Source organism: Diorhabda sublineata, chromosome 10 (genome assembly GCF_026230105.1).
Source record: "Diorhabda sublineata isolate icDioSubl1.1 chromosome 10, icDioSubl1.1, whole genome shotgun sequence".
Lineage (NCBI taxonomy): Eukaryota > Metazoa > Arthropoda > Insecta > Coleoptera > Chrysomelidae > Diorhabda > Diorhabda sublineata.
In genome coordinates, this window is record NC_079483.1 from 14,760,619 (window position 1) to 14,776,822 (window position 16,204).

Below are 16,204 nucleotides of genomic sequence, written 5' to 3' on the forward strand. Positions count from 1 at the left end.
TGCTTTGGAGACAAGAAAACATCTGGAAGGGTTTCCTTGTCTGTTTACACTTCAATAAATAGTTTTTAGATAAAGATTTTAAAAAATGCATTGTGAATAACTAAAAGTAACTAATAAAATATCACTATTATTTTAAACCTTTTTATTCTACTTTCGTGCACAATAGTACTGTACTCTCCCACTTTAATATCACAGCGGTAATCACAATATTCGAATATACCGATGCCTTTATTTGGAAATAGAAGATGATGGCATTCTAAATAAAATCTATTTTTTAAGCGCAATTTGTGAATATATCAAATTTCCTAATTAAGCTGATTGCTATAATATGTGACCCAATGTATTTTTTAGACTTACACAATTCCTAATAATGTAAATAAAAACGTGGAAGAAAAGGCCCTAGATGATAATGGCATTCAGTTTGTAAAAAGGTGTATAGAAGTTCTTGAGAGTAGAGGCTTGGAGGAACAAGGATTGTATAGGTAAGTGAACTGTTTAACAAACAAATTGATGGTTGTGCTATGGGAGCTTCCATTTCAAGTGTTATAGCACAATTAGTAATGGAAAATCTTAAGAAAATTGTTATAAGCAAACTTGATATAAATATTCCATTCCTTTTCCAATATGTAGATGATTGCATTACTGCCGTACCAAATAATCAAATTGAAAACAAAAATAAAAAATTCAGTTCTTATCATAAAAAACTTCAATTCATAATCGAAATCCAACATTATAATTTATTCTTATTTTGATATTCATGATGTAGGTATCATATTTTGAAAAAGACTAAAATAAGTCGAAACGTCAATTTAATCTTCCTTTTTAAGAATTGTTAAAAAAAACTAATTTTAAAACAGAAGAGACCTAAAATCAAGAGCATCTAGAAGAATAAATAATAATTATAATACACATAATAATATCTTACTTCACACTAAATTCAATAATGTCAGTGTATGTTAAATTGTAGAATTCTGCCACAGAATAATAAGGTCTTTTTAGCAGAAATTCCTTTGTCAATCTTGGGAACCTATTTGATGTCTTTGACTTTTTTAATTCTGAAGGTAGCTGATTGAATAATTTTTTACATTTTTACAGGGTTGTAGGTGTTAGTTCCAAAGTGACAAAATTATTAAATATGGGTCTGGATAGAAGAAAAGGTGATAAATTACTATTAGACGATCCCGTCGAATGGGAAACTAAAACTATAACAAGTGCTTTAAAAATGTATTTGAGAAATTTACCCGAACCTCTTATGACTTTCCGATTTCACAATGGATTCATTGCAGCAGTCAGTAAGTGGATATAGTATATATTAAGATGGAATTTCTATAACTGTTGGTGATATTAATACTGAATACACTGTTTACACCAACACTCACAATTACAATGTCTGACGCGCGTTTCGATAACCAAGTTATCGTCTTCAGAGGCTCAGTTTACCTTCACTCTCTGAAGATGATAACATGGTTATTGAAAGGAGCATCAGAATGTAATTTGAACTGTTGGTGTAAGCAATGTGTTCAGTATAGTATATATTAACATTGTTGAAGACATATTGCCACTTTATCATCAATCTAGATATTGATACTATCCACAATTTTTCACTTTTACATTATTAATTTTTCTGACTTTATACTACTGTTTTAAAATTTTATTGATTTATAATTATCTCACAAATCTGTTAGAATCTCAAACTAAAGTGTTTCCAATTTATTTTAATGTGTTCCTTTATACCACCTAAACCTATTGGAAATAATATTAAACTCAACTGAACAAATAAATTATAATATCTATATATACAAACACCAGCAAAATTAACCAATAATTGACTACAACTTTCAATTAAAGGGCTCTAATTTTTTTACTGGTTCAATTTTGAACAACTTGTGACAGTACTATCCTTCAGCCTTTGCACCTAAATCTTCTATATTGTCATCAAATACAATGGTGTAATCTGCACATCTGATGATTAGCTTGTATCCATTTAGCAGTATACCTTTTTCTGCCTTATATAAGGCTTAGCTGAATATCCGCTATGATTACAATGGGTATTATTATCGATAGCAAAATCAAAATGCAATTAACTTCACCAAATATTACAGTAAAAGCAAATGTAAAATAAAGTAATTTGTTATGGTAATAGTAAACTTATAGATACAATCAGACACACAGATGCTACAGTTGTACTATGTGACGACTTGAATGGACTGTAATGCCTTTTAATCGCCATTGACAGAGTGGGAAAAGAGATGGATCTAAATATTAACTGTTATAAAACAAAATATATGGTATTTAGTCACTTGCCGTACCATGACACACAGCTACAAGTAAACGGAAAAAAGATTCAAAGAGTATCCAATTTCAAATATCTTTGTTGCTACATTACTGAACAACTGGATCCCGATAAGGAAATAAAATGTATAATTGAGGTAGCTCTCGTACAACATTTTTCAAAATGAAATCACTCTTCTCTAATGAAAATTTAAAATTTCAACTCTGGAAAAGTATGATCAAATATTACATATGGTTAGTTCTCTTATATGGTGTCGAAGCATGGACTTTAAAAATATCTACCATTAATTGCTTAGAGGCTTTTAAAATGTGGTTATATAGATGCATGCTCAATATACCTTGAACAGCTATGCAAACAAACGTGGTAGCTGGTTTAGTATCTTCCAGTTGATTATGATGGGTAAAGTTGAAAGTCATAGAGGAATTGGAAGGAAACAAGCCTCTTGGTTTAATTTGTTACCCCAAAGATGAATGAAAATGTATGAACACTGTGACAAACAGTTCATAGAATGGAATCTTAATAAAAATACAAAATCTTTTTGAAACATTATTACTGGCATATTTTAGCTTGTAGGAAAAGTACTGTATGCAACTTGTACATTATGGTTATAATGCGCCAGTATGTACAGTAAATTTACTCAACTATATACACACTACTCAGCAAATAGTTATGCCGAGTAGTGTATGTAGTTTGGTACCATGTTGTGTTTGAAAGGAATTCCTGTGAAAAAGTTAATGTACTCAGTATTTTCATTTTACTAATCTACTTATTGAATTTGAATTATTGTTTCTTGCAGAAAATGAATCAAAACAAACTAGGATAAAAGATGTTCACACTTTACTGTACCGCTTACCAAAAATTAATTTCGAAGTACTGAAAATTCTTATGAAGCATTTAACCAAGTAAGTACATAACAATAAATTCCGACATTAACATTAAATGTTTTTGATAACCATTTTAACAACATTATATTTTGTTTTAGTGTTGTTGCGAAATGTGATAAAAATCTAATGACCGTTAGCAATTTGGGAGTATGTTTCGGTCCAACTTTACTTAGACCAGAAGAAGAAACAGTGGCTTCAATATTGGATCTCAAATTTTACAATATTGTTGTAGAAATCCTCATTGAAAATTACCAAAGATTGTTTTTTAACGAGCCAGATAGTTTGTCCCCAAAATATGTGCAGCCTCCAGCAACTAGCAATAATAGTCAGAGTATATATGGATCGCCCAATAATCATTTGCCTACATACATGAATTCTGACGATGGACTTGGAAGGTCATACATAGAGCCTACAAAAATATCTTCTAACTTCAGGGATAGAGATTATCCTCAACCTTACACTTGTGTAAGTATATTTGCATTGAAGTTATTTACACTAATGATATTATGTTATGTTGTCCAAAGAGGAAAGTTCAACTTGTATTTACAACATACGGCACATTTTTTGGCTTTCTTGTTATTTACATCATTTTGTGCTACACTTATTCTTCAATATAAGGACCCCACAGTGTATTATTCATTTTGATATTGGCGATTTTTCTTCTGGAATTTAAAATTTATACTGATTTGAAATTAGGTTCCATTATGACAAAGACCATTTGCATTGTGCCAACATTTTCCTGCATTTCTTCTTGAAATTTTTTCTCACAAGTTTTTCCAATTGAATACGATTATAAAGTAGGAATACATAAATATGTATCCACAATATTCATATTAGACGAAATCTATCCCCATGTACCACAAGATCTGTAAAATAATCAATAAAATTATCATAGCCTTACATCAAGAATGAAACAATAACATTTGCAATAATTTTTATTAACATGCACTTAGAAGAAATTATTAATATATTTTTGACAAACATGTAGCTGAATCCACTCGACAAAAGAAAGTATTTGATGTCTTCTTGTGACATCTTGTTTCAAGCAAGCTTAAATTTGTGGAATTGAATGGAATGCGCCAGTATGGGAAAAGAGGTGCAAATAGGTCAGTCTTTTTCTCGTCGTATCCTACACTTATTCGATGGGATTTAAATCTGGTGATTGGGGAGACCACGGCAGAATATTAACTCCTGCTTCTGGGTGAAACTCTATAACTCGATGTTGATGAATATGTGGGTTGTCTTGTTTAATAAGGTCTTGTGAGCACCCATTTAGATAAGACAATAGAGTGGTTTGTAGAATATCATTAATATAATGCCCATGTGCCACACTGCCTTGAAAAAACTCAAGTGGTGAGACAATAAACAATAACCTCCCAAAACCATTACTCCAAACCAAATATCAAATCTCCCTCTAAAGCAGTAATGCGCACTTGAATAAAATTGTAATATCATTTGTGCAATACAAAATTGAAAAAAGGTATTGTGGTCAATTTAGGTCAAGAATACTGAGAATTTGTATTCTATGGGGAAAACTGTGTAACCTTTTTTGAAATAAATGATTACCCTGTTTTGTAGACCTGTATTATTTTCACTTTAAGAATCATGATCTAATAAAATTGGAAAACTAATAAATGAAATTTCATTTTCAGACTGTTTCTTCTTATATTGAGCCTAGAATTTCATCAAGTACGTTCAGTGTTAACGAAGCAAGTAACGGTTCCTATGATCTTACTAGAAGTGAACACATTTCGGGAAGAACATCACATAATCAACAAAGATTCAAACAAATGTTATCGACTGTTTCTCAATCTGAAACACACTTGCCTACGCTACATAACTATAGTCCTCCTAATTTTAGGCCTTTCAGCAATAGATTAGGTAACAACTTACAGCTTATATAGTGACAGATGGTAGTTGTAATCACTTATAATTTTGTTATATTTTTTTCGTTGAACTGGGGCAAAAGGGCGAGTGCTAATATTCCATCAAGTAATTTTTATTTAAAACCATGTAAATAAAATTTAAATTTTATCGACTGTTATTAAACAAATAGATTGTATCACAATATTCTTTCAATTTAGTTTCATCACCTCCCTTATTCGGCAGTGAAAATATTCCTATTTCTTTCATTCCAAAGTCTGATTCTTCTAATTATTCGTAAATTTAGTTGTTTATATTTTATGAAGACTTAGCACTTTTGAAAGGTTATTAGTATTTTAAATGTGATTATTTCAGAAGCAAATAGCACCAGTAGTTCAAATGAATCTTTATCTTCAACATCTAGAGATGGAATTGGAATTTTACCAAAGAAAACTAAAAGAACATCTTATTACATGGGCTATCCGAAAAACTATAAATCCCCTGGATATGTGTAAGTATAATTTTACTATATACAAAGGATCTTCGTAAAGTAAGTTCCATTTTTAAATAAAAGAAGAACCAGTAATATTATCACAAATAAATTCAGTGAACAAATATCTATCACTCTTACACAATTTTTCGAGGTAACTTCTATGACTTTTCATGCGTTTGGCATAATGTGGTACAAGTTTTGTGTACACCTCTTGTCTAAAGTGACATGTTTGTTCTGATCGCGAAAAAAACCTTCAGACACCAAAACAAATGAAAGTCGCTAGGAGCGAGGTTGGAACTGCTTATTTTATAATGGGTAGCAAAGTATCTAATGCTTCTATTTATTGCTTCACCTCGCGACAAAAAATCAATTAGTGCAGTGCTTTTTCTTTCCCAAAATACCGCGCACATTATTTTTTAATGTATCATGTCTCAACTTGCGCCAGGGACAAACTGCCTACATTCCATCTATTGCCTTTTGTTATAGGTGCTTCATACGCAACCCCCATTTCATCCCTCGTGCTTCTACGATAAAAATGAATCGACTCATTGTCATAACGACTCAAAAAATCAACTGTACTATCTATCTAGTGTTTTTTAGGGAAACACGGCAAAAATTTCATGAAAAGTCAAATTTCATAAATAACTGTCTATGAAACTTGTGGAAATGCCTGCAGCTGCACCTTCTCTTCAATTACATGAAGCAGTTCATCGACCACCATAGGTGGATATCTGCGTTCTTTCCTGTACACCGTATGACGCCTTATCGAAGACTTACTATTGAATCGATCATCGCCGTTTTTCCATAGATATCTTCGATTTGCCGATGAATTTCAGTTGGCTTAACGTTTTTCGCACAGAGAAAACGAATCATCGATCGAATGTCTTTTCATCATATCCAATTAACTTCAAACAAGCTACACACAACCAATAGCGAACTCAAGATGGCGTCATGTGGTTCTTATTGAATACATGTGCGGAATGAATAATAGAAACGGAACTTCCTTTATGTAAAAAACCTCGTAATATTATTGTATGATTGCACTAATTCTATCTTTTGAAACTAACATTTTTTCATCATAAATCTCTTAGGAAGCTGCATTCTCCTACTTTAGTTACTAACACCTCTTCTAGAAGATCTAGTCCAACACCTCACAAAACAAGGTAAAAAATATTAACACCCTACCACTTTATTTTGGAAGTTCTCATGTGAAATTAAGCTTTAGCTATGCATGGTATGATAGTGATACAAGTTTGTTCCGAATTATGTTTCAGAGTTTCTAAGACTGCATTATGTACACTTTTTTAAAACTGAATAAGAGCATCAGCAATCAGCAGAAGCAGATCCTAATCCAGAACGAAATTTAGATCACAGTTTCCAAACGTCACGTTCAATTTTCGAATTTAAATATACAAGAACTTTTGATTTTTTTGTGCTTTAATTCTTCCATGATATTTATTTAGTTGTATAATAGATTCTATATATTTAATATTTATTAATGAGCAGTTATCAAACATTTACCCCCTCTCACGGATTTGCACTAAAGTTTGAAGCTAATAAGTTATTTTCATGCTGAAATGCGAAAAATATAAAAACCACAAACTTCAGTAACCTATCAATGACATTACTAACAAGAATTAATAGTAATCAGCCATTTCAGGGGAATAAATAACTTTTAAAGTTTAAAAAACCATAGACAAATGAAACAAACCTTCGGCTTATCGCATTTACCCACTGGTCTACTAGGGTAGAAAGGATCACAACGTATGACTACGACCGGATTAATTCTTTATCACTTAACTTGATCATAGCTTCCGAAAAGTTCTTATGTCACCCTTCCCATGTGTGAAGAGTGGTTTTGAAGTGTAAAGCAGAGTTAAGAAGTCACACTTACAATTACACTGTCTGACGTGAGTTTCGATAACCAAGTTATCATCTTCAGAGACTGAAGGTGAACTAAATCCTAATAACTTGACTTACCTGTTTTATACTGAATTTTCCTACTAATAAACCTTCTCCCGTGAAAATTAATTCTAACAAAAAACTTCCTTGACGGGAATCTTTACATTCATTACTTGGCTACTAAACTATAGAGTATAAAGCAGGTAAGCCAAGTTATTAGATTTTAGTTTACCTTCAGTCTCTGAAGACGATAACTTGGTTATCGAAACGCGCGTCAGGAAGTGTAATTGAGAGTGTCTGTGTCTTCAGAATGAATATCATCAACAGTTCCAAAAATTCCAACTTAGTCTAATTATCTCAAGAAATAATTAGACTTTCATATGCAGAAAATGTTTTATAATAATTCGATATTTTAAATTGGTTTATTATAAGCTTAACTGTATACATGTATTTTAGACAATGTTACGTTTCTGTAATCCCACAATAAACCTATGGAATCAATTATCCTTATATCTTATATTATCAAAATATAAAATCCATGAGCTTCTCTATTCAATCAATTTTATTATTCAATTTTAGAAAAAGTATAAAGAAGTACCCTAATTTGTATAAGTAATATTAGCTGTGGAAATTGATTTACATAATTCTGAACTACCTTGTATAATTTATGGATGGATATATATATATATATATATATATATATATATATATATATATATATATATATATATATATATATACTATATATAGCATGTAAATATTTTGATTTTGTATACTTATCCTACATATAGATAACCATAAAGTCATTGAAACATCCTACAGGATAATCGTGCTATTTTAAATATATATAATTGTCGCTTTATCAATCATAGAGATGTTTAGAATCATCATTTAACATATATAGATTATTGAGTTAATAATTGTAATAATCTTTTATAGGAGAGTCCGAACTTTATATGCCTGTTTAGGTGAACAGGATGGCGAACTTTCATTTGAACCAAATCAAATCATTACAAATGGTAAGTTCCATTTTAAATGTTGCCAGTTGAAAATTTATTTGGGCTAAATCCAAAATATAGATGTTTATTTATAGACTTTATTTAATTGATTAATTTAAATTAAACAATAGCAATATTTACTTCGAGAAATGCATTTGTCTCCTGGTACCAAATACACTTCATCACTAGCATCCTGTTCTAACGTATTATAAACATAAATATCTACTTCTGAAAGATGCATTGAAATTAACTCAAAAAAAAAAAATATTAGAAATGTGATGTGGCGATTTGTTCTTATAGTCAAACGGCTATCAAAGCACTAAACCCCATGTCATTCACTCAAAGCTTAATTGAGAATGTTGCAAACAATTTAATGAAATACGTAAGAATACTAGTTTTTTCAGTCTAGGTTCCAAGTGACATACGAATTAAACTAATGTTAACGCCTTTAATTAACCAGTAGCATTTTTGTGGTAAAAATATAAGTGAACATTTATCAATTTAAGATGGTATTCATTCAATCGCACTAATGTTATCTCTAAATACAAAAAAATTGGTTAAGTAACAGATGGAAAGTCCTAAATGAACATATTTTCGAATCGAATTTTAACAATATCAATAGTATTTGTAGAGGTAATAAAATATTGGTATCACAAACTTTTTTTTTTGCAGAAATCTTCTTCTATAATATTGTCTATTGTAAGTTCAGCTCTTCTTCTAAATACATACTACTCCGAATGGCAGTAACTGTTCCGTTTTACCAGAGTATATTGAAAATATTTCTGTGGAGATTTGGCTTGGACTTGTATTTATTAAATTTAAAGATAAAGTAAATAATTTGATATATTTTAATTCTGAAAAATGTATAAAATTTGAAAAAGGTTACCGTTGCTTTAAAGTACACACAATCCAGAAATCATTTCCCGGGGACGTTATCAAATGGATTCACTTTTGTGAAATTATGGTTCAAAAGCAAATTTTCAAAAACTGTTTAAATATTCATATATGTGCACCCAATCTATAACCCTCTCGTTCTTATTTGAAACTAATTAATTTCAACTCTAAAGTAGTGGAGCAGTTAAGCTATTAAAATTATTTAATAAAATTAAAAATGGTAGATTGGAATTGAGTTCATAAAAATTTCTTATATTTCGCAAAATATCTCTCAATATGGTATGGGTTAAAAATGTATGAGCTTGAGCTAAATGTTTCTAAAAGACCTCCAAATATAAGTGACGTAAACATATCATAATATGTCTTATGTAAATCATTAAATGATATTTGTTGCAGTTAAATCGTCTCCAGAACCTGGTTGGTTAGAAGGAACCTTGAACGGCAAGACTGGTTTAATACCAGAAAATTACGTTGAAGTTCTTCCTTGACAAAGCGGCTCTCTAGCAAAATTGTCTACCTCTCTTTGTCGAGGAATTTGTAAAGTATTGCAACCAGATGTCGTCCGAACTGTAAGATTAAATCAACACAGGCAAAGTTTGGATAGTACCATGCCATTAGTTAAATGTACCAACGTAGGAAGAAAAGGTTCTACATAATAGTAACAATTTTATATTGATAAAGTAATAATACTGTTTTTTATGGTGGTCCTCATGTGTCATTGTAGTTTATGTTGTATTACATCTTTTTTATTAATAGAATTTTAATATGAGTATGTAGAGATGGGTATAAGTATTAATATGCGCCGGTGATTGGGACTGAACGTGATTGACTCCTAATGGACGTGCAGGTACATTTCCAAAGGAGTACTTCCATGTAAATACCCATTATGTAACTCACTTAAAACGGAAGCATTTTAATAGGCACTACATTTACAAATATATCATGCCACTGGCGCTAGTTTCAGGAGTAGATTTCTAATATGTTTATCATCATAAAATATATGCAATAATGTTACCTATTCAAAATGTACACAAATAGCATGTATCCCAACACTATCGCAAGTCACTAAAATAAAGTAAACCTTTATTTTAACACTAATTTATTTTCCTGGTGCCAGTTTTTTCTTCCAAAACTTTAACTTTCTATTACCATTAAAATTGTATAGTACAATTTTTAAATCTCATTACTCAACAATCCACAAAAAAAACTCTTTAGGATATAATGCTTCGTCATATTTTCAATCATAGAAACAAACTTCACAGTCGCTTGAAAAATTAATAAACAAAAACAAGTGGAATGAAATTTATCTTTTTTGCAATATGTTATTTCCACCACTCTATTATTCCATATGATATGAACTAGTGACTTACGGAAGAACTTGAAGGACCAGTCGTGAGTGTTATAGTGGTAGTCAATATGTTCAATATAAATATCACCAAAAGTTCCAAAAATTTCACCTTAGTATTTTCCCATCAGCTACTAACTCTATTTCATAAAAGCTTCCACAGATTTCATTTTTTTTAATGATTCCTAGGGTCGATACAACAAATCAATAAAATTTTAGAGTTTACTATTTTTCAAGTTAAGTTGCTTTTAAAGTATTAAGATTGTGTATAATAGAAGATTGTGTTGAGATTAAATCACAGATTGCCTATAAATGCCGTATTTCATCATTTTGGTCATTTACGAATATAATTTACCTCATTATAAATACTACAGTAAAATACCAGGTTTTCTAAACTCTTGCGATAATATACTATAGTAATTTACCGCCCATAAACAAAACCATAATATGATGAGGATGACATGATTTTGTTCTAAGAGATTTGACATCGAGACTACTAATTGTTGAATTTTAAAAAAAGTAAAGGAATATATAAAACAGAAACTTTATTTTTTTCTTTTTTTAAAATAATATTAAAGAATTGATGAAGATTCTGTATATAAAATAAAAATAAAATGTAACTTCATATAAAAGTAACTTACGTAGATGGTAAATAACAAAATATATTACTTGTATATTATGTTACTTGATAATTATATTATTAATTCTTATTTCGTCATATACGCATCCACTTTTATTATTATTTCTTCAATTAAATCTTCGTTATCGTTATCTAAATATTTTTCAATGTCTACTGTTTCACCGTCTGAATCTTCTGTAATTTAAAAATTATCACCAAGGGTGTCAGTAGTATCAGCATGTATAGTATCAAGGTCTGACGGTTGAGGAAGCAAATTATATTCATTCAAATAATTTAAATTTGATTTCACATATAGAAATTTGGATCATTTTTTGAATGGATATCTGCATATTGAGAAAATGACAGTTCCGTGGCAGCAGTCATAAGAGGGCTACTTGAAATTTCTGCAGTAATTTTATTAACTTTTATAAAACCACAGACCTAACCTAACCTAACGTTGGTTTCATTTTTACTATTTTTATTTATGTTGGTTGATACATTTGAACTGAAAATATAAAGTTGATTTTTCCCCGATTTATTTTCGGGATATATCAATAAAATAGGTGATTTGTGGTTTTAATCATATCTCACATGAAAGTTAATTGACGAAAGGCTGTATGCATAGGAATGTAATAGACTGATATTTTTGAATTGCCGTTTGTTAAAAGAAAGTGTGTTAGTTTTAGTTCAATAGTAGTAAGATTATCATATACAAATTGGTCCATATTTTAAAATAATAGTACAATAAGAAGTATAAAATTTGTATTTGAATCATTGGATTTGATTGCTATATAACTATATTTTAAATCTACTTGTAATTTTAAAATGTAAACAGTGCTATATAGTTTATATATTTGTGGTTGAATAGCATGTATTTGACGTTGTGTACCAAACCGAAGATTTTGTCTCATTAATATGTATATGCTTATCATTCTAAGATAACTAATGTATTTCATTAATTTATTGTTCAAAAAAAGCTGTTCTTTTATTTTACATATATTTAAAAAAATTAAAATAAAAAGAGGGTATTTGTAAGCGTACTATAGTTTAAAATTTCTTATTGCGAAAAAATCTGCCTTATTGTTTCAGTAAAATATGTGTATGCATTGTATGGTTGTTCTATCGATAATTAACTAATTTCAAACCAATGCAGTGAATAGAACCCTAAACTTTTCAACTTAGAAATACATAAAACGTTAACGAAAGAGAAACGATTTTTCGGACATTGAAACCATTATACTGCCAGATACAAAATTAATACTCTTAGGGTAGATGTTGATTTGTTATTAAAGTGAATGCTTACTTAGAATATATTGAAGTCTCCCCAGATATACACTATTAAGGGTGGTTTATACAACACATTGTTTAGTAAAAAATATCGAAAAAATCCACTAATGTCTCTAGTACACATTATGAATATATTTCATTTTGGGGTTAAACCAGTTGTCTATTTATGGTGTTTTGTGCCGTCTTCTGCTGTACTTTAGAGTATTACTAAAACTATTTCGGCGGATTGTCGATAATATCACGTTCTTCGAAGGAGATGTAATTCAATATTTTTCGTGGTATTAGCCAGGAAAGTAGTTCTTCTTTGAAAAACGGCAAGTCAACATTTCGAATATATAAAAAAATTAATATATTGGGGTTGCAGCAAATTTTGGAAAATAAAAACTATTAAACCCACATAGATCGACCAAATTTTATTTATCTCCGAAGCAGAATATATCTGTTTGTTTCCCTCGATTATGTATCCATATGATCCATGTATCTGTTTCTGTATCCGTGTTAGACATGTTTAAGAAAATTACGCAACAGACAAATACAAACAATCTCTCTGCGTTATGATAATAAGGCGCCGTCCCTGTACTATACATGATTTAGCGGCTTTTACAGCAATGCGGCACTGGTCCCTCCCACGCGGCTTTTCATTTGTGGTATATAATAGTGACTGATTCGTTTCGATGGGATGTTCACGTATTGATAATGCACTGATCATTGTTTTGGTTCACTATTTTTCTTCGAAAAATAGACTTTAGAGACAATTATTACCATTTAATTTCGGTCTCCCGATATAACACGGGCGTTTTTAAAAAGTTTAATCTCGAAAATCCGAGTTAGCACTGGACTGTGCATTAAGCAGTTATAAAACTAATTTAACAGCATATTTTTTTAAAATCCACCAGAAGATACTTTTTGAAAAATAGAAATCAAAGAAGAAACATTTTGAGAAATATAAAATTACATCTAGTGTCAAATTTGAATAAATAAAATTTTTTCTAATATCAACGTTGATAATACCTGAGAAACAGAAGTAGAAAAAACGTTCTAGGAGTAGAACACATTAATTTGTGTCATTTTTTATTTCAATTAAGTTTGTTTCCTATCCTTCAGTCTACCATAACATTCCATAAAATTGCATTTACAAAAAATTACTATTTTTAGATTATTCAAAAGACTGGAATTTAAATAAAATGATATCATTAATAATAAAAATTAGTAAAAATTTAATGCGGAAATAAAATCTCAAGATATTTCCTTCCAGGGAACTAGAATTAAAAACGCACATATAGGTAAATGAGGCTACTTTTAAAATTTACTAATTTGTATAGATATAATAGAAACTAATGTCCCAACAATGAACACCAATTTTTATAGTGTGGCCCCTAGAATATGACCCATGTACAAAAAATAAGAACCAACTAATGTATATAGAGTAGGAGGCCAAAAGGCAGTTCACGGAATCACAATATGTGAATTTTCAAAATTTTCTTTATATTTCATGTATATAAAAATTTCCACCACTGGATTTGTGTACGTTGAAACTTGTTTTCCACTAAAGTATATAAAATTTTTAATTTTTTCTTGTTGTGTCATTTCCTTCCTGGATGTATATAACCTCTCAGTTCTTTCAGTGTGCTCTCTAGTTACCACTGATAGAAAGAACCTTCGACAACGGTTTTGTACGTCTATGTTGAGAAACCGAATACTGACCGAATGATTTGCCAAAAACTTATGACAGGTGTTACGAATAGAAGTTATTCAGTAGTAGCAAAGATGCTGCGTTTCTAAATCATTTGACATCATCAGTATACTACAATTGTACTTAGGAAAATTTGTTTTCATCTGTGCTTAATTGAAAACATATCAAATTCACTGCCAGTGGTGAAACCAATTTTTTTTTTCGTATACAATGTTAACAAACATGTTTTTTTACATACTATATAGTCTACGTCGCCTCGTTGGGGGTGTCTCATTTCGAAGGGATACACTATTATGCATACTGACTGATCAGATTAAGACAGTTACCTTTTGTTTTATCTTATTTGTTTAAATGTGCTCCAGTTAGTTATTAAAAAGATATTTAATTTTAGTATTTGTTGAATCAGCCTTTATTTTGTATTTTATGCTGGAGCTCATGTTTTTATGCGACACTATAATTTAAAAATGTTTTTAATATGCACATTTATATTTGTGATATTTACATATATGTTTACCATTCGTATATTTTATTGTTTATAATATATTCCTTTTTCAAATATGTATATGACTTGTATTATTATATGTAATTGTATAAATTTTATTCCGTTGTTATGGATTTTATTTGAGTTTCTAACTGAACCAATTTTGGTGAAAACGTTTGTATCAATTATGATTAAAGTATTAAAAGCTTTCCATAGATTTATTGAATAATTTCCCTAAATTCAATCGCCAAAATTATCCTGCTTTACCCTCCAATTCTGTATTCAATTATTATAATATGATCGCCTTCAAAATATGAACTTTGTATTTAAAAATACTTTAATAGTGACGGAAACGTGTTTTGAGATGTGCATAGACAAGATATCTAGATGCCCAACGCACTACTCGTTTTTTATCCCACCTGTCTAGGACGTCCGCTAGGCGCGCCGTCTCATTATTTAATATATAGACCTGGAATATCAAAGATATAAACAAGTTTCATTTTAATTATTCGTTAAAAATTTCATTTAAAATAAGTTTAAACTGCAAAACAGAATGTCTTGCTGTTGGTAAAATGCATCTATGTGATACCAAGCTAAACAATTGTTTCAGATTCATTGGATTCTTTATGTTTTGTATCTATATTTCTGATTGGAAATTTAACGAATAAAGATCAAAATTTTTTACCTGGAATAAATAGACTATCTTCAATCGTGGAAGATTTAATATTATTATATTAATTCACTTAAATATTATCTACAGTGCACATTAAATAAAATAGGATATACAAATATAGAACTTTTATTATTGCTTCTTCCATACATTTATATTTGTTTTTAAACTAGGAGGAGTAAATTGAATTTAAGTTGGCAATTCTGATGACTTCTGATTGGCTAGATGGCAGCCAGTTTCATACGATACTTTTTACACATCTGTGACAAAATACTTGTCAATACCTAACCTCAAAATATTTTGTACTTGTTTTCCGTAAACTTTGTTCATTCCTCATTTCTGGTTATTGTGCATTGCTTTATTTCAACTTAAAAAAAAACAGTTCTTATCAGAACTCATTGTATAACTTTTTAATTAAATATGGATGCTACTCCAAGTACCAGCGGTCTTTCTTCTCCACCAACAAGACGGAAATTGATAAGTTTGGGTCATTTTTCACTATAGATGTTTATGACCATATCTTTTTCAGTTGTTCAAAGTCTTCAATTTGGGCAGCACTGTTTTCTCCTTATCGACCAACTAATAATTCTAGCGGCTGCTTCCAACTATTTTACGTTAAATTTGGGAGTATTCACTCGTACAAAATTTCCAACATTTTTTTTGTTTTGGGTTATTTTTGCAGCTTGCAGAGTTTTATATGTTCGCATCTTCTTGTCTTTTACTCGTGTATCTTGTGATCTGATTTCCCATCATAGTCATCTTATTTTCAAAAACCCCATTTC

General features: G+C 30.0%; 1 protein-coding gene across 4 annotated transcripts in view; it reads left to right on the plus strand.

Annotated features, from left to right (window-relative positions):
* Window positions 1-14,960, plus strand: part of LOC130449321 (rho GTPase-activating protein 26) — a 43,795-nt gene extending 28,835 nt beyond the window's left edge. For 2 of the 4 annotated variants that reach the window (XM_056787067.1, XM_056787066.1), the window contains 9 exons: window positions 352-482; window positions 1,096-1,292; window positions 3,090-3,195; window positions 3,276-3,642; window positions 4,830-5,058; window positions 5,416-5,551; window positions 6,625-6,696; window positions 8,375-8,454; window positions 9,724-14,960. In XM_056787067.1, the coding sequence (XP_056643045.1) occupies window positions 352-482; window positions 1,096-1,292; window positions 3,090-3,195; window positions 3,276-3,642; window positions 4,830-5,058; window positions 5,416-5,551; window positions 6,625-6,696; window positions 8,375-8,454; window positions 9,724-9,815 (1,410 nt within the window). In that variant the 3' untranslated portion in view covers window positions 9,816-14,960. The remainder of the gene's footprint in view (window positions 1-351; window positions 483-1,095; window positions 1,293-3,089; window positions 3,196-3,275; window positions 3,643-4,829; window positions 5,059-5,415; window positions 5,552-6,624; window positions 6,697-8,374; window positions 8,455-9,723) is intronic. The other 2 variants (XM_056787068.1, XM_056787069.1) reach the window with 2 other exon arrangements.
* The last annotated feature ends 1,244 nt before the right edge of the window (window positions 14,961-16,204 follow it).